The sequence below is a fragment of the Punica granatum genome, chromosome 3 (genome assembly GCF_007655135.1).
Source record: "Punica granatum isolate Tunisia-2019 chromosome 3, ASM765513v2, whole genome shotgun sequence".
Classification (NCBI taxonomy): domain Eukaryota; kingdom Viridiplantae; phylum Streptophyta; class Magnoliopsida; order Myrtales; family Lythraceae; genus Punica; species Punica granatum.
This window is the reverse complement of record NC_045129.1, coordinates 39594436-39612760: the sequence shown is the minus strand read 5'-3', so window position 1 is coordinate 39612760 and position 18325 is coordinate 39594436. Positions and strand designations below refer to the sequence as shown.

The window sequence follows — 18325 nt, the reverse complement described above, 5'->3', positions numbered from 1 at the left end:
CTTAAGATTTATAAATGAATATACATAAAAAAAATAATGAAAAAGCAGTCACGTAAGTAAAATCATAATGACAATAAATAAATATGTACCCTATAGATATATAAAGCGAACAATATACTTATAGAAATACCATACTCTTGTAATATATATATATATATATATAAATAAGTACTTATGAAAAGTGAAGATATTGTATAGGGTGTAGAGAAAAGCATAATGAATAGGAAGACGATGCAGAAAATGAATTCAGTCGAGTACTTATAGAGAATTCAGTACATTGAACTTGAAGAATATCACGTATTTTGATGAGTTCATTTCGATTATCGTGAAATTTTAATTTTTCAAAATAGTTTTTAGTTACATATTACTACATGCAAATAATCTAAATAAATTTCTAACCTTCGTTGAATCTAATACCAATAAAATACAATATAAATTCATTTAACTAAAATTAAAATGTTAATTCCAATGAACTGATTCGAGCAATTTAGTATATTTTACCAGGAGTTGAGTATTATCAAATGGAGCTCTCATATTTCACACCTCAACTGTTATCAAATGGATGTGCCATTGAAGCTAAATAAATCCTCAATTCCATGGTGAGTGTCATTTCTATTCTTTCTTATGTTAAACGAATTTCACCATGTTTCTTATTGGTGTCGTATCCCATGAATCATTTATAATTGGTCCATGTTAATGATACATGGTAATTATTTAATCTTTTTTATAAAAATGAAAAAGATACTCGATAAATGTAAAAGACATCTCAGAATATTAAGAGCTCGATTAGAAGAAGCTCATTCCAAAAACTTTTATCATGTCTGTGTTTATTTATTATCTAATTTTTATAACAATGAATAAATCTATTGCACATTTTTATATTTTTGTACTATATGACAATAATTTCTTATTATGTCCATTTGAAAATTAAAACAAAATATTTATTGCATGATACTTGATTTAATTATGCAAACATGTTTCATTTTTAAGTCTAAATATTATTCCTTCATAAAAATGATCACCTGATAAGAGGTTAATCATATTTTTCTCATAATTTTTTTATACGTTAATTTTGTATTATTAAATTATTGATTTATTATAAAAGTTATTGGAAAATGACAATATCAAAGCAAAAACACCTCAGTTATAGTGTTAGACTTTTAAAACTATTTTAATACAAATTCGAATAGAATAAGACATCAAAAACCCGTGCATTGCACGGATAAAGGTTATTAATAACATGTTTGAGTAAAATGAAATATTGCATATCTACGAAAAAAATGAAATATTGCATTTTTTTTTGCTTAACAATAAAACTTTGGTATGCATCTATTTGTCTGGAAAAACTGTAAAATCATTGACGCTGTTCACGTAATTTTTTTTGGAGGAATTACGGTGCCAAAACCCTAAGTACGATAAATTAAACTAAATAAGACAAAAAAAGGGTCATGGAGAGGAGACCTCAATTACATTGCCAAAAAGCAAGAGACTCAGTCACGAAGGGCAATCATACAACCAATGAACAACAGCCAATCCGCACCTGCGTTCCCTTTCAGATAAGTGTGTCGAAGCAAAAGTTGTCGAATATCGCGGAGAAGAGAACCATTCCAGCTGATATCATCATGCTGGCTCGATGATAAGAGAGGAACAATCGACCTGAACCTGATGCCAAGCCAGCTCAAGCCCTGACCTGATCGCACAGCCCACAACTCCGCTGCCACAGAGATGGAGAAATCGACATTGTGCACAAATCCACAGAGCCATCTTCCACATTCATTCCGAAGGAAACCCCCGCACCTGCCAATCCGAATTACCAATCGAAACTCCATCCATGTTTAGTTTGATCCAATCCTTCTCCAGCAGACTTCACCCGATTGTACAAGGTACACGCTGCCTTTGTGCTTGAAAAGACTCCACATCATTCAACCCTCTATGAAAATTGTGCAAAGAACTACATCAGGACCATACACGAGGCCTGCAAATTGGGTGTCGAGCAATGTCTTGTTTCTCCACGACCATAATAGCCAACAACCAACTCCAAAATCCAAATTATATATATTAGGGCAACTCCGATTGCGAGAATGAAAGATTATGAATGGAAAAGGCGGCTTTTACATAACTTAATAAAATAACAATATGGATAAATAAATAACATTTCAGAATTGTATAATGCCGTCGCGTAATAACGGCTAAAGCAAAAGGCAAGTAGTATATATAATACGTGTTATTCACAATGAGGCACAGTTCTTTTTATTAAGAATAATTTTATTTGGTTATAAGAGAGGTATTTAGTTTAGTAAAGTACAATAATAATGAAAACTAAATAAAAGGAGCACGAGTTTAGATACGAGGATTGAACTCGGGATCTCATGTTTCCGAGTCGGCCACGTCTACTAGTACATGATGAAGCCCTTGGACAACTTCTAAATTTCACTTCACTTCAAACAAGGTGCACGCATCTACCTAGTTTTCGCTCCGTCTTGTCTTGTTTGAGATATATATATCTCTGACGAAAGCATCGAGATCTATGTCAGATGACCCGCTGCCTCTGGCAATTGCCTTGGCACAGCATTGTTGAAGCTCCTTTACTCTCCTCCTCACTTCTCGTCCTTCCTCACTCTCTGGGTCCATCAGCTTCTTAACGAGTCCTGCGATCTCTTCCCTCATAATGACATCCCCACTTCCCGATTTCTTCTTCACTCGGAAGCCGATCTTCCAGTCCTTCACAATTTGCTTGCTGTTATGAATCTGGTCCCAAAATATCGGACAAGTTAGCATCGGGACCCCGGAGAAAATAGCTTCCAAGGTTGAGTTCCACCCGCAGTGCGTCCAAAACCCTCCAACGGAATCATGACATAGAACCTTCAGCTGATTGCACCATGGCACGACCAAATTCGGAACCCTATCCCCGATGGCATCTCTGATGAAGGAGGTGTTCCCACGCGCCACCCAGAGGGAGCGGGCCCCGCTGTCTCGGACACCGGCAATGATCTCTTCCAGCTGGGCACTTGAGACGGATAGAAAGCTACCCCCTAGAGAGACATAGAGGATGGAGCGTGAAGGCTGGGAGTCGAGCCACTGGAGGTATAAATCATCAGCTTCTTCCTCACTGACTCCGGGCTTGAGCTTGGAAAAGGGGATCGTTGGACCGACGGAGTATATTGGGCTAGAGAATATGGGCCTCAGGGCTTTGATGGCTAGGGGTTCGAGTTCGTGGAAGGAGGTCGAGAGGAAGAACTGCGCTTTAGAAGCCATCGAGATGCATTTGATGGCTTTGTGGAGGACTTTGTGGCCATCGCCTGTGAAGAACGATGGGAGATCCGCCACACGAGTCGGGGAGATCCCAGGAATGTAGTCGACTTGCTCGTCTCCTCTCTCTGCATTGCAGCAATTCGATCAGATTCATTTGGACGTATAGTGCCTTTTTTTTTTTGGGGGAGGGGGGGTGTTGTAATTGGACGTATAGTGCTTCATTATTAACATAACATACCTAACAGGTCGACCTGGAAATCTCCGTTTTGTTCGAGCAACTCAATGTTTTGCAGCAAGGAGAACACCGAGGCTGATTGGGTCCACAGAGAAGCCACCGGGATGTTCCTCCTTTTGCCCACTCCAACTGCCCACTTGAGGAAAGTATCGGCCACGATAACTGCAGGGGGCTTCGCAAGGGCATCAAGGAGCTGCTCGAATGGGCCCTCCATCTTCGTGTCGACGGCCTCGAAGAATCCGGGGAAGTCCTTGGAGCGGTCGAGCTCGGAAGGGATGATGTTAGGAAGCGTGACGAACCGAATATTATTGCTGTAGTTGCTGCTGCAGGGCTTATTGCTGCCAGCAGATGTGATCAAGCTAAGCCACTCCTCGGTGAGAACAAAGGTGATGTGGATGCGGGGTTCCTTGGAGAGGAGGAGCTCGCAGAGGCTGAGCATGGGATTGATGTGGCCCCGACCGGGATAAGGCAAGGCCAGCATGTGGCATACTAGTGCTTCTGGCTGCAGGCTGAGCTCCCGCTCATCCAAGGCACCAATGGTTGGCGGAGCCATGGGATGTGATGGGATCGATGACGAATATTAATTCTCAGGACTTACTAACTAATAAGCAATATATTAGCAAGTGAGAAGTGTAGGCAGGCAGACTGCAGACAAGGAAGTTTAATGCAGACAGTTGCCTCCCTTCTTCCGAGGATAGCTAGCTAGCTTGCTAGGTATATATTTTCATATGTATTATATTATATGACCTGCAGGTAAAGAAAAGAAAGGTAGGAAGCGGCCATTGTACATACATTTAAGAATATGAAGGTGACGTATTTCAAATTTGAATGATTGATCGATGCAGAGAACTATCAGAATTTAATTTACATTATTAATGATTAATTCTTTTGTTACGTGTTACGTGGTCCAAGATTCATATCACATGCCCTAGCATGTGCGGATGGATAATAAATATAATTAATCATCAATGCTAGCCGGGGCATATAGAGGCAAATCATTCTTAAAAATTGTATAAAAAAAGAGATTGCTCTACCAAAATTCTGACTCGTGCACTTTTAGGAACTTGAATTGTTCGTATTTTTTTCCTTATGGGAGTTGAAATTGCTTTCTACTCAACCAATATCTTAGTGTGTTGGTGTGGCTACATGATATGTTTTGCTTTTGTCTGGTTGCTCATGTTTATATATCACGCGTTATATGTATATATACATACACACACACATATATATATATATATATCTCCGAGATTCCTATAGGACAACCGACATCTAACAATTGCCTTCACGCGTGCAGTGTTTTTAAAGCTAATTAAGCTTCTTTTATTTGCTCTCCTTCCTCATTACCCTTCCCAATTCGTTGCTGTTTGCATCGCCCATGATCAGTTTTTCTTTAACAATTTCCTGACGATCTCTTTTTCTGTCTTAATTTTAACCGTCTCCGCGGCCGGCCCCGATCTATTGTACAACTCCACTCCAGAGAGAAGCCATTGGAATGTTCCTCTGGTTTCCCCAGTGGCAGTGCTTCCAACTGCCCACTTCATGAACGTATCCACCAAGAAAACCACTGGCGGGCACGCAGCTCCTCTAGGTCATCGATGGAGAAGCAGCTGCTAAGAGACACCAGCTAGCATAAAGTCCCTAGCTAGTAGCGATAGGCACAGCCTAGCTCAATCGGAGCTAGGGGATGGCATGCATTTTTGGTGACACAACGTATGAATGGATGAAGGCGATGGATGAGGATGAAGGCGAGGAGCTAGGACAAGGAAGTCTCGCATGCATGCATGCAGAGGCAGAGGCTCATTGCATTGAACGTCATAGGTTTGGTGTGTGTTGTGGCATATTGTGTGGTTGGATTGGATGCATGGGGGGAAGGGAACCAAGACGATGGGATTGGTGTGTTTTTTTCGGTTATAAGGAGGTCCATGGGCTTCGTACATTGAAATAGAAATCCAAAATATCTATTAAAGGGGCACGGGGGAGCTTCTCCTTTTTGCAATTGAGAGCTGATATATTACCATTCATTAGATGAAAGATCAGTGTAGGTGGGAGCTTGTCCTTTTGGTTTGATCCTTGGCTTTCTGCTGGCCCATTAGTAAACTACTGTGAACAGGGCTTTAAATGTTTCCCTACTATAGGGAAGCAGGCGTGTATTAGCTCCGTTTTGGTCGATGGTTGTTGGAATTGGCCAAGAAGTACAGACCCTCAGGCCAGAATTATTCATAGTCTCGCTGCTGAAGTGGAATTTGCTACATCTGCTGGTTATGTCTCGTCCTCTAATTAGGTTGGGCAGTATACCACTCATAGTGCGTGGCAAAGTCTGAGGAAAAAGGAGCCTAAGGTGCTACGGGAAGCATCTATTTGGTTTAATGGGCACACCCCTAGAGCATCATTTATAAGCTGGCTCTGTATCCTTGATAGATTGAGCACTAAAGATAGATTGAGTAGGTGGAAAATTGAGCTAGCAGCTGAGGAGTGTGAATTTTGTTGTTCATGCTTGGAAGCTCGTGATCACTTGTTTTTCACTTGTCCCGTTACACAAGGAGTTTGGAGAAGCTTGTTATTGCGGATTCGTCTACGAAGACAGCAAGTGGATTGACATTCTGAGCTGGGCTGGATATCTTCTTTGAAGGGCCGAACGCTGGATGTTATTTGCCTGAAGGTTATGTGGACTCATTACATTTATTGGACATGGAGGGAGCGCAATAAAAGGATCTACAGAAAGGAAGTTATGCGTTGGTTTTACCTAATGTTTCTTTTGTACATGCTAGACTTTTGTGTTTTGCTGATGGGAGCATTAGGCAATTTTGCTGTTAGGAGGGAGGTGGGTATCGAACTTGGAATCTCTTGGTCACCAAGCAAAAGGTGCGTCATTGCGTTATACCCTCTCTTATTGATGGGATTGGTGTGTTGTGGCATTGTGTTTGTAATAAAACTAATTAAGTGATTTTGGACTTGATTGAGTGAAGGACAGTGGGTACTGCCAGCCACTGGGAGTGGGAGGTACAGGTACCGTACATGTAGTAGTATAACAAGGATTGGGAGTGTGAATTTGCTAGAAGGACATGGTTTGCGAGTAATTGGAACGTTGGTACTGAGTTTATACATATCAATAACTTAGGGGAATGGTTATTTTGTGCCCATGAATGTGATGAGCATAGTTTGGTTGATCCTTTTATTTTAAATTGTATTATTGTATGGTGGCCTTGGCTGGAAAGGAATCGAGTGGTGTTCGACCGAAAGTCTCCTTCGGTGGCATCACAAGTCTTGAAGGTCTCAGCAGAGATTGATGTGGTGTTTGGATCTGATCAAATATTATCTGCAGGGTCGCTCCTTCGGCTGAATGATCAAATTCGAGAGGCCCGTCCACCTGTGGAGCAAATTCAGCAACAAGAGCGCATCGAAGTGGATGGAGCTGTGAAGCAAAGGGGCTCTCAAACCTGGCTTTCTGGAGCTGCAATGGCCTTTGGCGGCAAAGGAGAGATCGAGGAGGTAAGAGCGGAGAAGGTGACCTGGGAAGATCCAATTGTGGCCGAAGCGTTGGCCTGTAGAGCGGGTCTCCGACTAGCTATGGCATGTGAAGGAAGAGCGCCAGCTATTCTGTCTGATTGCCTTGAGCTAGTTCAGGTCCTGCATGAAAGGAGTCGATGGCTAGTGTCACTTATTCCAGTCAAACCGGATTTGGTCTCCTTGTTGTCTGTAAATAGAGGCAAAAGTAGCATTATATATGTGAATAAGAATTATGTAGCTGTGGCCCACAAACGTGCAAAAAATGCTGCTCTTTTGGACGTCGATGGCCAATGGTCCTGGTGGGATCTTCCGGAACCCCTGCAAATCTGTGTTACCGGAAGTCCCTAGCTTGTGTATAAATAAGTTAGCATGAGTGAAATTTCCTATTCACTCAAAAAAAAAAAATCAACTCAACTGCAGTCTGCAGTCTGCAGCGCTAGTACACCGAATTGGACCAGGGCCATTAATTGGCCCTGAATAACTAGGCCCAGTCCTGATCAGACTGGACTAGACTAGACAAGTTTGGATAACTCTATTAATTAATTAGTTATTTATATTTATTGTAAAAACTATACATTTCGTCATTTATATTTGAATACTTTTCTATTTTCATCATTTTTTTAAATTTTTTATCGTTTATTTAAATTTTTTATCGTTTAGGTCTTATACGCTTACATACTTTTCTGTTTCAGTCATTTTCCTTTTTTTATTCATTTTCATCCAATACCTTAATTACTTTTCTATTTTCGTCCTTTTATCATTTTTTTATTAGAGAAAATTTTAACTTTGGTCCTCAACCTTTTAAAGTTATTTTTTTATCATAATTCTTTTATTTTGTTCAAATTTTTAGGGTAAATTACACCATACATCATGGTTTCTGAAATAATTTCACCACACATCATATTTTCAAAGAATTTCACAACATATAACAATTTTTTTAAAAAAGTTTTCACCGCACATCATATCATTATTTTTCCATCCAAAATTTGATTGACTGATAAAGTTATGACATTTTTATGGACAATTTTGCACAAAAGAAAACTTGGGAGATTTAAAACGATATATATATATAAAGAAAAGAGGAAGGGGATGATCGGGAGGGGAAGTTGGGGGGCCTCGCTGGCCACCTGACCCCTCAACTGGGATCGTGAAATCGGGGGTTAGGAGGTCGTTGGGGGCGCCCCCGACCTCTAACAGCCACGTAACCCCTTAATTTGAGTCGCTGCTAAGGGTGTCCCTTAAAGCAACTAACCCCCCAGTTGGGGTCGCAGACCTAGTATAAGCCGGCCGAAGAACCCAGCTGGGGGTCGACTGCTGGCGAGGGCCCCCGACCTCCCCTCCGTATCCCTTCATTCCCTCTTTTTACATTTTTCATTTAATTCCGTTTAAATCTCTCAAGTTTTCTTTTGTGCAAAAATGTCCCTGAAAATGTCATAACATCATCATTCAATCCAATTTTGGACTGAAAAATAACGATATGATATGCTTTAAAAAATTTTTTAAAAAATTCGTGATGTATCGTGAAATTTTTTGAAAAATATGATGTGTTGCGAAATTATTTCAGAAATATCGGCGTGCTGTGTAATTTACCCATTTTTTTAACATTAAATGTTTTGCTTCTTATACTTCTACCCCCTTGTATTCTCATTAAATACCCACACGGCATTTTTAAATTTAAAAAGATTTCAATTTTAATTTCAAAAATAAAACAAAATATATCAAAATAATAAAAGAAAAATCGTGAACCTATTCAAGAGAATGAGCAAGGGCGAGCATTTAGGCCATAAGCAATTTTAGTAGGGGTAATAACGGTTTGCATTGGGAGAATCGATATTCAAATTTGCGAGTAAAGAAATAAAAAAAATATAGGAAAAATAAAGGCAATTGTGGTCCAATAGCTGCGAACCACACCTATGAAGTTAGCAGTGACACGCTAAGCAAGGATATGATAAACCTCGATGCAAGGTATGATGTTGAAAAGTGTAATCGTGATGGAGGTATAAGCCTAAGGTGAACTCCCCTAACTTTGTGCCCTACCGACTACCGCCGCCTCTTTCCTTCCCAATTTACTGTCCTTCCTCTCAAAATATATTTTGAGAGATTTATTTTTTAAATTAAAATAATAATTTTTTATAAATTACAAAAATGTAATGTGGGCATTTTTAGCAGAATTTGAGGGGAAGAAATATAAGAAACAAAAAATCTAATATTAAAAAATTGAAACCAAAAAAAGAATTTGGATAAAAGAATAATTTTAAATGGTTGAGAACCAAAGATAAAATCTTCTCTAATAAAAAATCTAATAACATGACGAAAATAGAAAAGTAATCAAAGGTATTGGATGAAAACAAACCAAGAAAAAAGAAAATGACTGAAATAGAAAATTATTTCAAAGATATAGGATTTAAATGATAAAAAAATTAAGAAAAGGAATAAAATAGAAAAAATTCAAATCTAAAGGATCAAATCTTTAATTTTCTCTATATTTATTTATTTAATTATTTATTTGAGTTGAGTTAACAAAATAACAATTGCGCTAGTAATAATACAATCAAAGCACGAGACGGGGTTTTGGTTATAGTGCGTTTTCATTGTTTACTTATCTTCTATTTTATTATTAGTGCACTTAATTAGCTCATTTGAGGAGAGCAGATGCAGAGCTCGCCTATCCAATTAAAAAAGAAAAGAAAACCAAAGGGCGAGAGCTTCATGTTTTCATCGTTTATTCATTATTTTATTTTAATATAATATTTAGGGTCCTCCGATGGTCCCCAACATGCTATGACCTTCCCCTTCCCTTCCCGTCGCAAGATTTCAACTAGACCGTGCTTTCTCCGAGCATGACCTGACCAGATCGAGCACGATCGGACCACTTCAATCAGACCCGATTTGGTCAGGTTGGGTCAAGTCGGGGATGGTTCGGGTCATCGGGTCAGGGACAGTCAGTTTATCGAGCTCTAAGGGCCGAGTCAGTTTGAAACAGAGTCGTGCTAATGGCGTCCCAGCGGTTGTAAGAGCCCTCCCCCCTCGTCCCACCGGTGGATGCGTGTGGCGGCGGCGGCCTCCCCTCCCCTCCCCTCCCCTTCGAGGCTGCGTCCAATCCCTCTTCGGTAGCACAAATTATGGACAGTGTGAATGTCGCTCTTTTTTCTTTTCTTTTTTTCCTTCAATGGCGGCGGCCAAGATGCAGACTAGGTGGAGACGATACAGTGGGCGCGCCCCCTACATCATGCCATTATGGCTCAACCTCTTATTTCCAGCGGTGTCGACTTCTCGTCTTTGGCAACTCTATCATCAATCTCAGCGATAGTATCCCCTACCACCACAAATAGGATTGTGATTCTTATCGGTTTGATCTTCCTCCCACCAGTTAAAATCAATTATTTTATGGCTTGCCTTTTTGTTATTGATTTGAGCTGGTTGATCTCTCTTATTGATGGTCTTTGGTTTGAACCGATTAAGGAAACTCTAGCTGTTTAGCCACTCTAATTCCTTGGTTTGATTGTCTTGAGATTGGATATTTAGCGGTATGTTGATTAAGATCAATTGACAGTAGTTGGTTTAAACCGATCTTGGTCCTCTAGCTACTTGATTGTTTGGGATTTGTGATCTGTGATGAGATCTTGCACTCAGATTATCAGCCTAACACACCCTGCATGTTCCACTTTTTTTGTGAAAGTGAAATTTCCCATGGATTGTGGACAAGGTTGAGGATCCCCTCCCGGTGTACATTGGGGTCCATAGCGAAATGCTACAAACTGGTCGTGAATTAGGATTATGGTTTCAAGATGGCAATTTTTAACTGTATTGTGTTCATTTTGATGTATATTTTCCTTTGCAGATTGCCCAACAAATAAACTGTTATATCTCATTCCTATAATATTCGGTTGGGCATTTTCCCACTGTATCTATTTTTGCATTGTATATATGAAGAATGCTCATGACCATTTCAATAAAATACATATATATATATATATATATATATATTATATAAAATATTTATAGCAGGTAAGTAACTAACCGATCTTCTTTTTCTTCATCTTTCTTTCTCATAACCTACCAAATAAAAGAAAGGGAGGAAGAAAAAAGAAAGGACAATAGTAAGTAATTGCCGTTGTCATATGTTTGTACCTCAGCCTCTTGTTTGGTCAGGTGGAAGAATTCCCTTACTTATAACTCGTTTAATTTCACAATCTAATTTTAATAGTATGTTTAATTTTAGAGTTAAGTAAGGTTTAATTTTGATTTTAATTGAGTTGTAATGATTGTGTTGTTGAATTATGAGAAAAAGTGTGAAAAAGTAATGAATAGTTGAGAGAAAGTAATAATTATATTATTGAATTGTGAAAAAAGTAATGAATAGTTGAGAGAATTTACTATTAAAAATTGAATTGAATCGTTAAAAAAATTGAAAAAAAGAAAAAAGAAAAATAATAATTGTACTGTTGATTTTTGTTATATAGTCAGTAGAATTAAAGTTAGAGTTAAAATTTAAAAACTTAATTGCAAAACAAAACACTTAATTTTAACTTTAACTTTAATTTTAACTCAACATATTATACAACAAAAACACATGTTTCCCAAGTCAAATTTATAATCACATCTCATTTATCATTTTTCACAATCAAAATCAAAATCAAAATTAAAGTTATTTTAACTCTGAATCCAAACACACGCTAAAAACTTGATTGCAAAACAAAACAGGCTGTAAGATTTTAACTCTACTCATTACACAGTAAAAATCAATTCTCAAAAGTCAAAAGAGTGAGCATCATATATAAACTTACCTACAATTTCATTATAATTAATTATCTACAGGGTAAATTGCACTTGTGGTTCAAAATGTTTTACAAATGTTTCATTATGGTCCAAAAAGTTTTTTTCGCTACATGATGGTACAAAATGTTTCAAAGTTGTTTCATGATGGTACAAACCGTTAATTGGCCCTAACGCTGTTAACATTTTGCGGACGTGGCGAGTCCTATGTGTCACTTTTGTTACGTGGAACCAATTATAGTGCGCCACGTCATTTAAGAGAAAATAAAATTTAAAAAAGTCCAAAAAAATACAAAAAATAATTAAAAAAAGAGTAAAAATTTTGAAAAAAATAAAAAAAATATTTTAAAATTTTGAAAATTTTAAAATTATTTTTAAAAATACAAAAAATACAAAAATTTAGAAAAAAAATTAAAAATTTTATTTTAAAAATTTTAAAATTATTTTTAAAAAATTAAATTTTTTTAAATTTTTTAAATAATTTTATAAAAAAATTTAATATTTAATATTAAAATTATTTTAAATTTAATATTAAAATTATTTTAAATTTAATATTAAAATTATTTTAAATTTAATATTAAAATTATTTTAAATTTTAAATTAAAATTTTAAAATATTTTTAAAATTTTGAAATTTTAATATTTTTAGAATTATTTAAGATTTTTCGGCCACGTCAGCAAGAATATGACACGTAGTAGCCACGTCAGCGTGGGCTTGACGGCGTCAAGCTCGAGTTGACGATTTGTAACATCATAAAATAATTTTGAAATATTTTGTACCATTATACAGCGAAAAAAACTTTTTGGACCATAATGAAACATTTGTAAAACATTTTGGATCATCCGTGCAATTTACCAATTATCTACACCATTCTTTTTACTCTCAAAAGTCAAAAGAGTGGATCTCATATTTATTTTATCTGTTTTAAAATTAGGCCTTGTTTGGTTTGTGAATACAATTTTAAAATCACAATTCTAACTTAACTTTACCTACTACAAAACAAAATAACTCGTGAAAAGTCAAAGAGTGTGTCTCATTTATATCACTTTTTTTCACAACAAAACAACATAACTCATACAAAGTCAAATGACGAGTCTTATTTATACCACTTTTTTTCAAAACCAAAATTTGATTTTAAAATCCTATTATGAAATCAAACGCAGCATTAAAATTTAAGTTAAAATGTGATTGTGAAGACAAACGAGGAAATGGAAAGGATGGAATTCAATTTAGCTAGCGCCGTCCGTTCTACCTTTCCCTTTTTTAGGTCCCCCTTACTTACCTGTAGTCCAGTCCCAGTCTCGGTCTCAGTTTGAACTACTGATACCACCAAAACTTCTTCCCCACCCCTTACCAATCCCAACCATCCGTGCATTTCCTATTCCCATCAAGTCCATTTTATAGCATGGCCCAACTGACGCTTAGCCTACTCACTCGTCGTCCTTATACCCTGTCTTCCTCCTCGTCCCCACACCCTGCTCTGTCCCCTCCCTCCCATGGCTGGGGCCAGCAACAACAACAACAACAGCGACCTCTCCGCTCACGAACCCCTCCTCCTCTCTGATGGAATAAGGCCAATAAGCCGTCCAGCTGATACTAAGAAGAACACCGCTTCTCGGATTGCCAAGTCAGTAGCCAGATGGACCCTCAAGCTCGTGATGCAGGCCATCTTCGTCGCTTGGGTAGCCATTTTCTTTCTAGTCCCCTCCGGGACTGGGACCGACCTCTATGATGACTGGGTCGACGCCACAGAGGGAACTCTCTTTAGCTCCACAGGTTCCTCTCCCGCGCGCTCTCTCTCTCTCTCTCTCTCTCTGTAATGTTATCGGTTAATTTATCCCATCAATATGTTGTTAACTCAACTACTACTACTACTACTACTACTACTACTACTACTATAATTACTGCAGGGAGCGCGTTGGTGCTGTATAGCGCCCCCATTCTTTTGATAGCTGTGCTCGCCGTGCCATACCTTCTCCTTTCTGAAACAGAGGAACAACACCTTACCAATAAAGAGTACGTCAAATTGTTCCCTTGTCTAAAGTTTACGACATTACATTTTACATCCTAATTTCTTGTTAGCCGCCAATATCGTATTCAACCCAAGTTATGTGGCATTAGGCTGATCATATTAATGCCTGATCAGTCACAGAAGGAGGAAGACTAATGTAATGTAATGAATATATAGGTCTTGATTAAGGTTGTGGGTTGGGTTGCGGGTTCCAGTATCATTGACGTTAAGTAGAGCTAATAAAATAAATTCAATAGCCTTCTTGGAACCAGAGTCTTTTTTTTTTTTTTCTTTTTTCCGCTTGGATTGCATTTGGCTTTGAGTAATAACGGAAAGACCTTTTGGTCCAATCCTAGGGAGAAGCAGACGCCAAGGTTCCGTCTGGGGACGCTCCCAGTGCTCGTGGATGGGCCATTCGGTGTGGTTACAGCTGCAGAGTTGATTGGGATTCTTCTGTTTGTGGTGTTTGTTCTATGGTCACTTTATTCCTATACAGTGATGAACTTAGAGATTTTACCCTCCTATGGTTCCCTAACTCCTGAGCAGAAGAGGTGACAACATTTCTCTCTTCTCTGCTTTTATCATAATCAGTAGTTTAATTTTGTTTTTCCCACTTTATACCGTGTCAGTTGTGCATGAACGAATAGCTGATTCTGGATGGTAAGTAACCCGAGTTCCTCGCAAAACTTCCAGGGTTCAAATGCTGCAGATGTCAGCGTACTGCTTCGGTTTGATTGCCTCGTCTTGCCTGTCATTCCTATTCCTCCCTGTTGCAAGGGGATCGATTCTCCTCCGCCTTATAGACATACCCTTTGAGCATGCGACCAGATACCACAAATGGCTCGGAAATCTCATAATTTTCCTTGTCAGTATGCACGGACTCTGCTACATGATCGTGTGGTTCATCCGTGGCATTGTTCTAAAGAGCGTGAGTGCTCGTAACTCGAAATCTCCTCTCGCTGAATTATTAACAAGCAGCCAGGTAGCTTTCTTGAGTTGCATGCAGCTGATCTCGTTGGTGATTGAATTGTGTTTCGCCTCAGATTGTGGAGTGGAAAAGTGACGGAGGTGCAAACTTGGCAGGAATCATCACCTACTTGTTCGGCTTCGCAATATGGATCACCGCACTTCCCCCTGTGCGGAAGAGATATTTTCAGCTTTTCTTCTACACCCATCAGCTTTATGTCTTCTTCATCATCTTCTTAGCTTTGCATATTGGAGACACAAATTTTAGCAAATTTCTCGGAGGATTATTCCTCTTCATGCTCGACCGGTTTTTGAGGTTCTTCCAATCACGGAGGGACGTTGATGTAGTTTCAGCGACCAATTTTCCATGTGGAACAGTGGGTTTGGTTATTTCCAAGCCTAAGAGTAAGATATATATATATATATATATATATATATACACATGTATACTCCTCACTTTTCTTCTTCATCACCAAAAGCTATATCGCTTTCGCTTGCCCATAACGTTTTTTATGTTTTCTTTCTTGGCTCTGTTTCAGTTCTACATTACAACGCACTTGGCTTTGTCTTCCTTCGCCTGCGAGAAATATCGAAGCTGCAGTGGCATCCTTTCAGCGTTTCATCGAGTCCGCTTGATGGGAAATACCATCTTTCTGTCCTGATCAAAGCTGTTGGAGATTGGACGGGGCAGTTAAGGCAAAATGTTTCAAATCTATCATCCCGTGAAACTCAGATATTTGGAAGCCCTGCTAGATTCACGGTTAATGTGGAAGGGCCTTACGGACATGAATCACCATACCATTTGACGTAAGTTTAATTTCTGATGCCGGAGATGGGCTCTTTTCCTTTCTTTCTTTTGTCGGAAAGTTTTTCTACTGAAATACGATTATCTATATATATTTTCTTTGCTTGAAGACTAATGGTAATAAGTTAGTTATATATATATATATATTTTCTTGTAGGTATGAAATGCTAGTTCTGGTGGCTGGGGGTAGTGGCATCTCACCCTTCGTAGCAATCTTGAGTGATATTTTGCACCGCGTGAGGGATGAGAAGCCTTGTCTGCCAAGACATGTCCTGCTCATCTGGGCCATCAAAAGATCGAGCGAAATTTCTCTCTTATCGACAATCGACGTGAAGGCTCTCGATCCATTTTTACTGGACAGGGTGAACATAGAAATCCGGATTTATGTCACCCGGGAATCGGAACCCCCATTGGTACGTATGACTAGGAATAGTCGAGATTCCTTTCTGACGATCTTCCGTACGTAGATTATTATTTTCGTAGCTATAGAAGTGCCTGATTGATTGTTCTGTGTTTGATTAATGTGCAGGAAGAAGGAAAATTCGAGAGCAGCTCGTTTTCTCCCTCGAGATCAAGAAGACAGAGCATGTCAGTTTTGGTGGGAACGGGAGATAAAGTGTGGTCAGGAAGTTACGTGATCGTACCGATTCTGGGATTCATCTTCTCACTGGGATTACTGGACGTATGCTATCTAAACCCCAACGACATCAGCTATTGGTGGTATAGAGGGTTGCTGTTGGTAATATGTATGGTTGTCAGTGTCATCATCTTCGGTGGTCTCGTGATTGCTCTTTGGCATGCTTGGGAGAAGAGAACTCTGTCCCTGTCCGTGTCCGCAGAGGAAGATGGAGATGATAGCGAAGAAATAGCGACTGCCCCCTTGATGCGGCAAAATGGGGCCTTGCCGAACAAGGACCTGTACCAGGATTTTACTACTTCCATCAGCTACGGTCAAAGACCAGATTTTAAAGGTAGCTGGCACCACCTAAATCTAAAACAAAGATAGACCAGATATTCAAACTGACTGAATGACTGACCTCCTTTTTTTTTTAATCCATCTGTTCTTGTTAATTTCCAGAAATATTCGGGGCGGTATCGAACTCTTGGGGTAACGCAGACATCGGGGTCATAGTGTGCGGGCCCCAGGCTCTTCAATCTAGCGTCGCGAAAGAGTGCAGGTCGCAGGACTTGAGGAGGAGAGGAAGCGGTCCGATCTTCCATTTCAACAGCCACAGTTTTGATTTGTAAACGCCCCATCCCCGAGAAGGGGGGGGGGGGTGGTGGGGAATGAGATATTCTTGTTTTTGTTCTGACGAATGGAATGAGATTCTCGTTAGTTTGTTAAGTCTTTATTATTAGATTCGTAACCAATCAAATTATGTAGGGTTAGCTTATTAATCCTCCAAGCAGTAGCAGTAAAAATGTACATAGTGCATATATAGTTAGTTTGTGTCGTCTTGTTTCGATCGGTATGTTAAGAGCATCCGTGTTCTCTGTCGCGCTTAGACAAAAGGATAAGGAGCTCAAAGTTGTAGGCGAGGAAACCTTTACGCTCCCGAGCCCCACAGCCTTTGCGGGAAGACAAAATCGACCTTGGTGGAGTGGAATCATTGTTACGGTATCATGATGCATTTCATGGAGAGATTACTATGAGCTACCCGATCGAGAGATTACTAATAATATGATTCTTCTTTTTTCTTTTTTTTCTTTTTTTGGCGAATATACTATGAGCTTTTTCTATATTTATTACTAGCGTTCAAACCTGGTGCGTTATTTCAAAAGTAATAATTCAAAAAAAATTTAAAATAAATTATTTTTTTAAGAATAATAAGATTTTCAATAATAAATAATTATAATGCGAATATATTAGACTAATTTTAAAGAGTTTAGCGACAGTTTTTTAAACTAATTTTCTTATTTAAAGCGTGTTGTACATTTAGTCAATCGCTAATATCAGTAGAATCGTTACAAATGTTAAGTGCAAGTCCGCAACCTGATATTGCAAATTTATTTTTTAAATTCAAGTTTTGTAATATCCTTACTTACATCTAATTTGATTTCTTATGTGATATTAATGTTTTTTTCCGGATTTGAATTATTCTAATATTTATTTTAATAATTGTTCAATTGATCATTCATTGTTTTGTAAGGAAAACATTGTATTCATTGATAACATTTATTATAAAAGTAGTCAATTTTACTGTAAACAATAATAATGATTAGATATATAGATAAACTTACACAGTGAACTCTTCTAAAATAAAGTTTTTCATTAAATATTTTCATTGTAATAATCAACAATAAATATCTAATATAAATACATTATATTGATGCATAGTTCGACTATGATTATTAAAAAAAATAGTAATATACGACTAACTTTTAATGTGTGAATTCGCAAGAATAATAACGTAACATTCTAAATTATTTTACGGTGTATTATAAAAGATAATATTAAAAAAAAGTTATTAAACACAACAATTGATTTATTAGTATATTATCGATGTCAAATACATAAATATTAAATTAAATTACTATAAATATAAATTATGAAAAAGCTCCTTACATCGTGTATATTTATTTTAATTGATTTTATGGAATAAAAATAATTCAAAACATAGGCTTTTAATAGATATGACCACTTGCATTATATTTATAATTGAAAGGTTTCAAGATTTTATTTACCAAAAAAGATTTACCAAAAAAGGTTTCAAGATTTTCTTTTATGAATTTCAAAATGATTTATTTCACCTATTTAATGCATAATAAACTC

At 37.9% G+C, this 18325-nt stretch overlaps 2 protein-coding genes and 1 long non-coding RNA gene across 3 annotated transcripts; 2 read left to right on the top strand and 1 right to left on the bottom strand.

The window, feature by feature from the left end:
• Nucleotides 1–2224: 2224 nt before the first annotated feature.
• On the bottom strand, nt 2225–4192 carry LOC116201117 (UDP-glycosyltransferase 87A1-like). The gene is made up of 2 exons (XM_031532231.1): nt 3491–4192; nt 2225–3377 (listed from the first exon to the last, which is right to left on the bottom strand). Exons 1-2 carry the CDS (start codon nt 4038–4040, stop codon nt 2464–2466), a joined length of 1464 nt encoding a protein of 487 aa, XP_031388091.1. The 5' UTR covers nt 4041–4192; the 3' UTR covers nt 2225–2463.
• Nucleotides 4193–4344: 152 nt separating this feature from the next.
• On the top strand, nt 4345–7257 carry LOC116201118. Its single transcript, XR_004155809.1, has 2 exons — nt 4345–6349; nt 6810–7257. It is a non-coding gene; the product is annotated as an uncharacterized LOC116201118 (long non-coding RNA).
• A 5913-nt stretch (nt 7258–13170) lies between these two features.
• On the top strand, nt 13171–17259 carry LOC116201666 (ferric reduction oxidase 7, chloroplastic-like). Its single transcript, XM_031532968.1, has 9 exons — nt 13171–13546; nt 13681–13786; nt 14138–14332; nt 14475–14709; nt 14825–15152; nt 15287–15554; nt 15710–15965; nt 16082–16523; nt 16631–17259. Exons 1-9 carry the CDS (start codon nt 13267–13269, stop codon nt 16798–16800), a joined length of 2280 nt encoding a protein of 759 aa, XP_031388828.1. The 5' UTR covers nt 13171–13266; the 3' UTR covers nt 16801–17259.
• The last annotated feature ends 1066 nt before the right edge of the window (nt 17260–18325 follow it).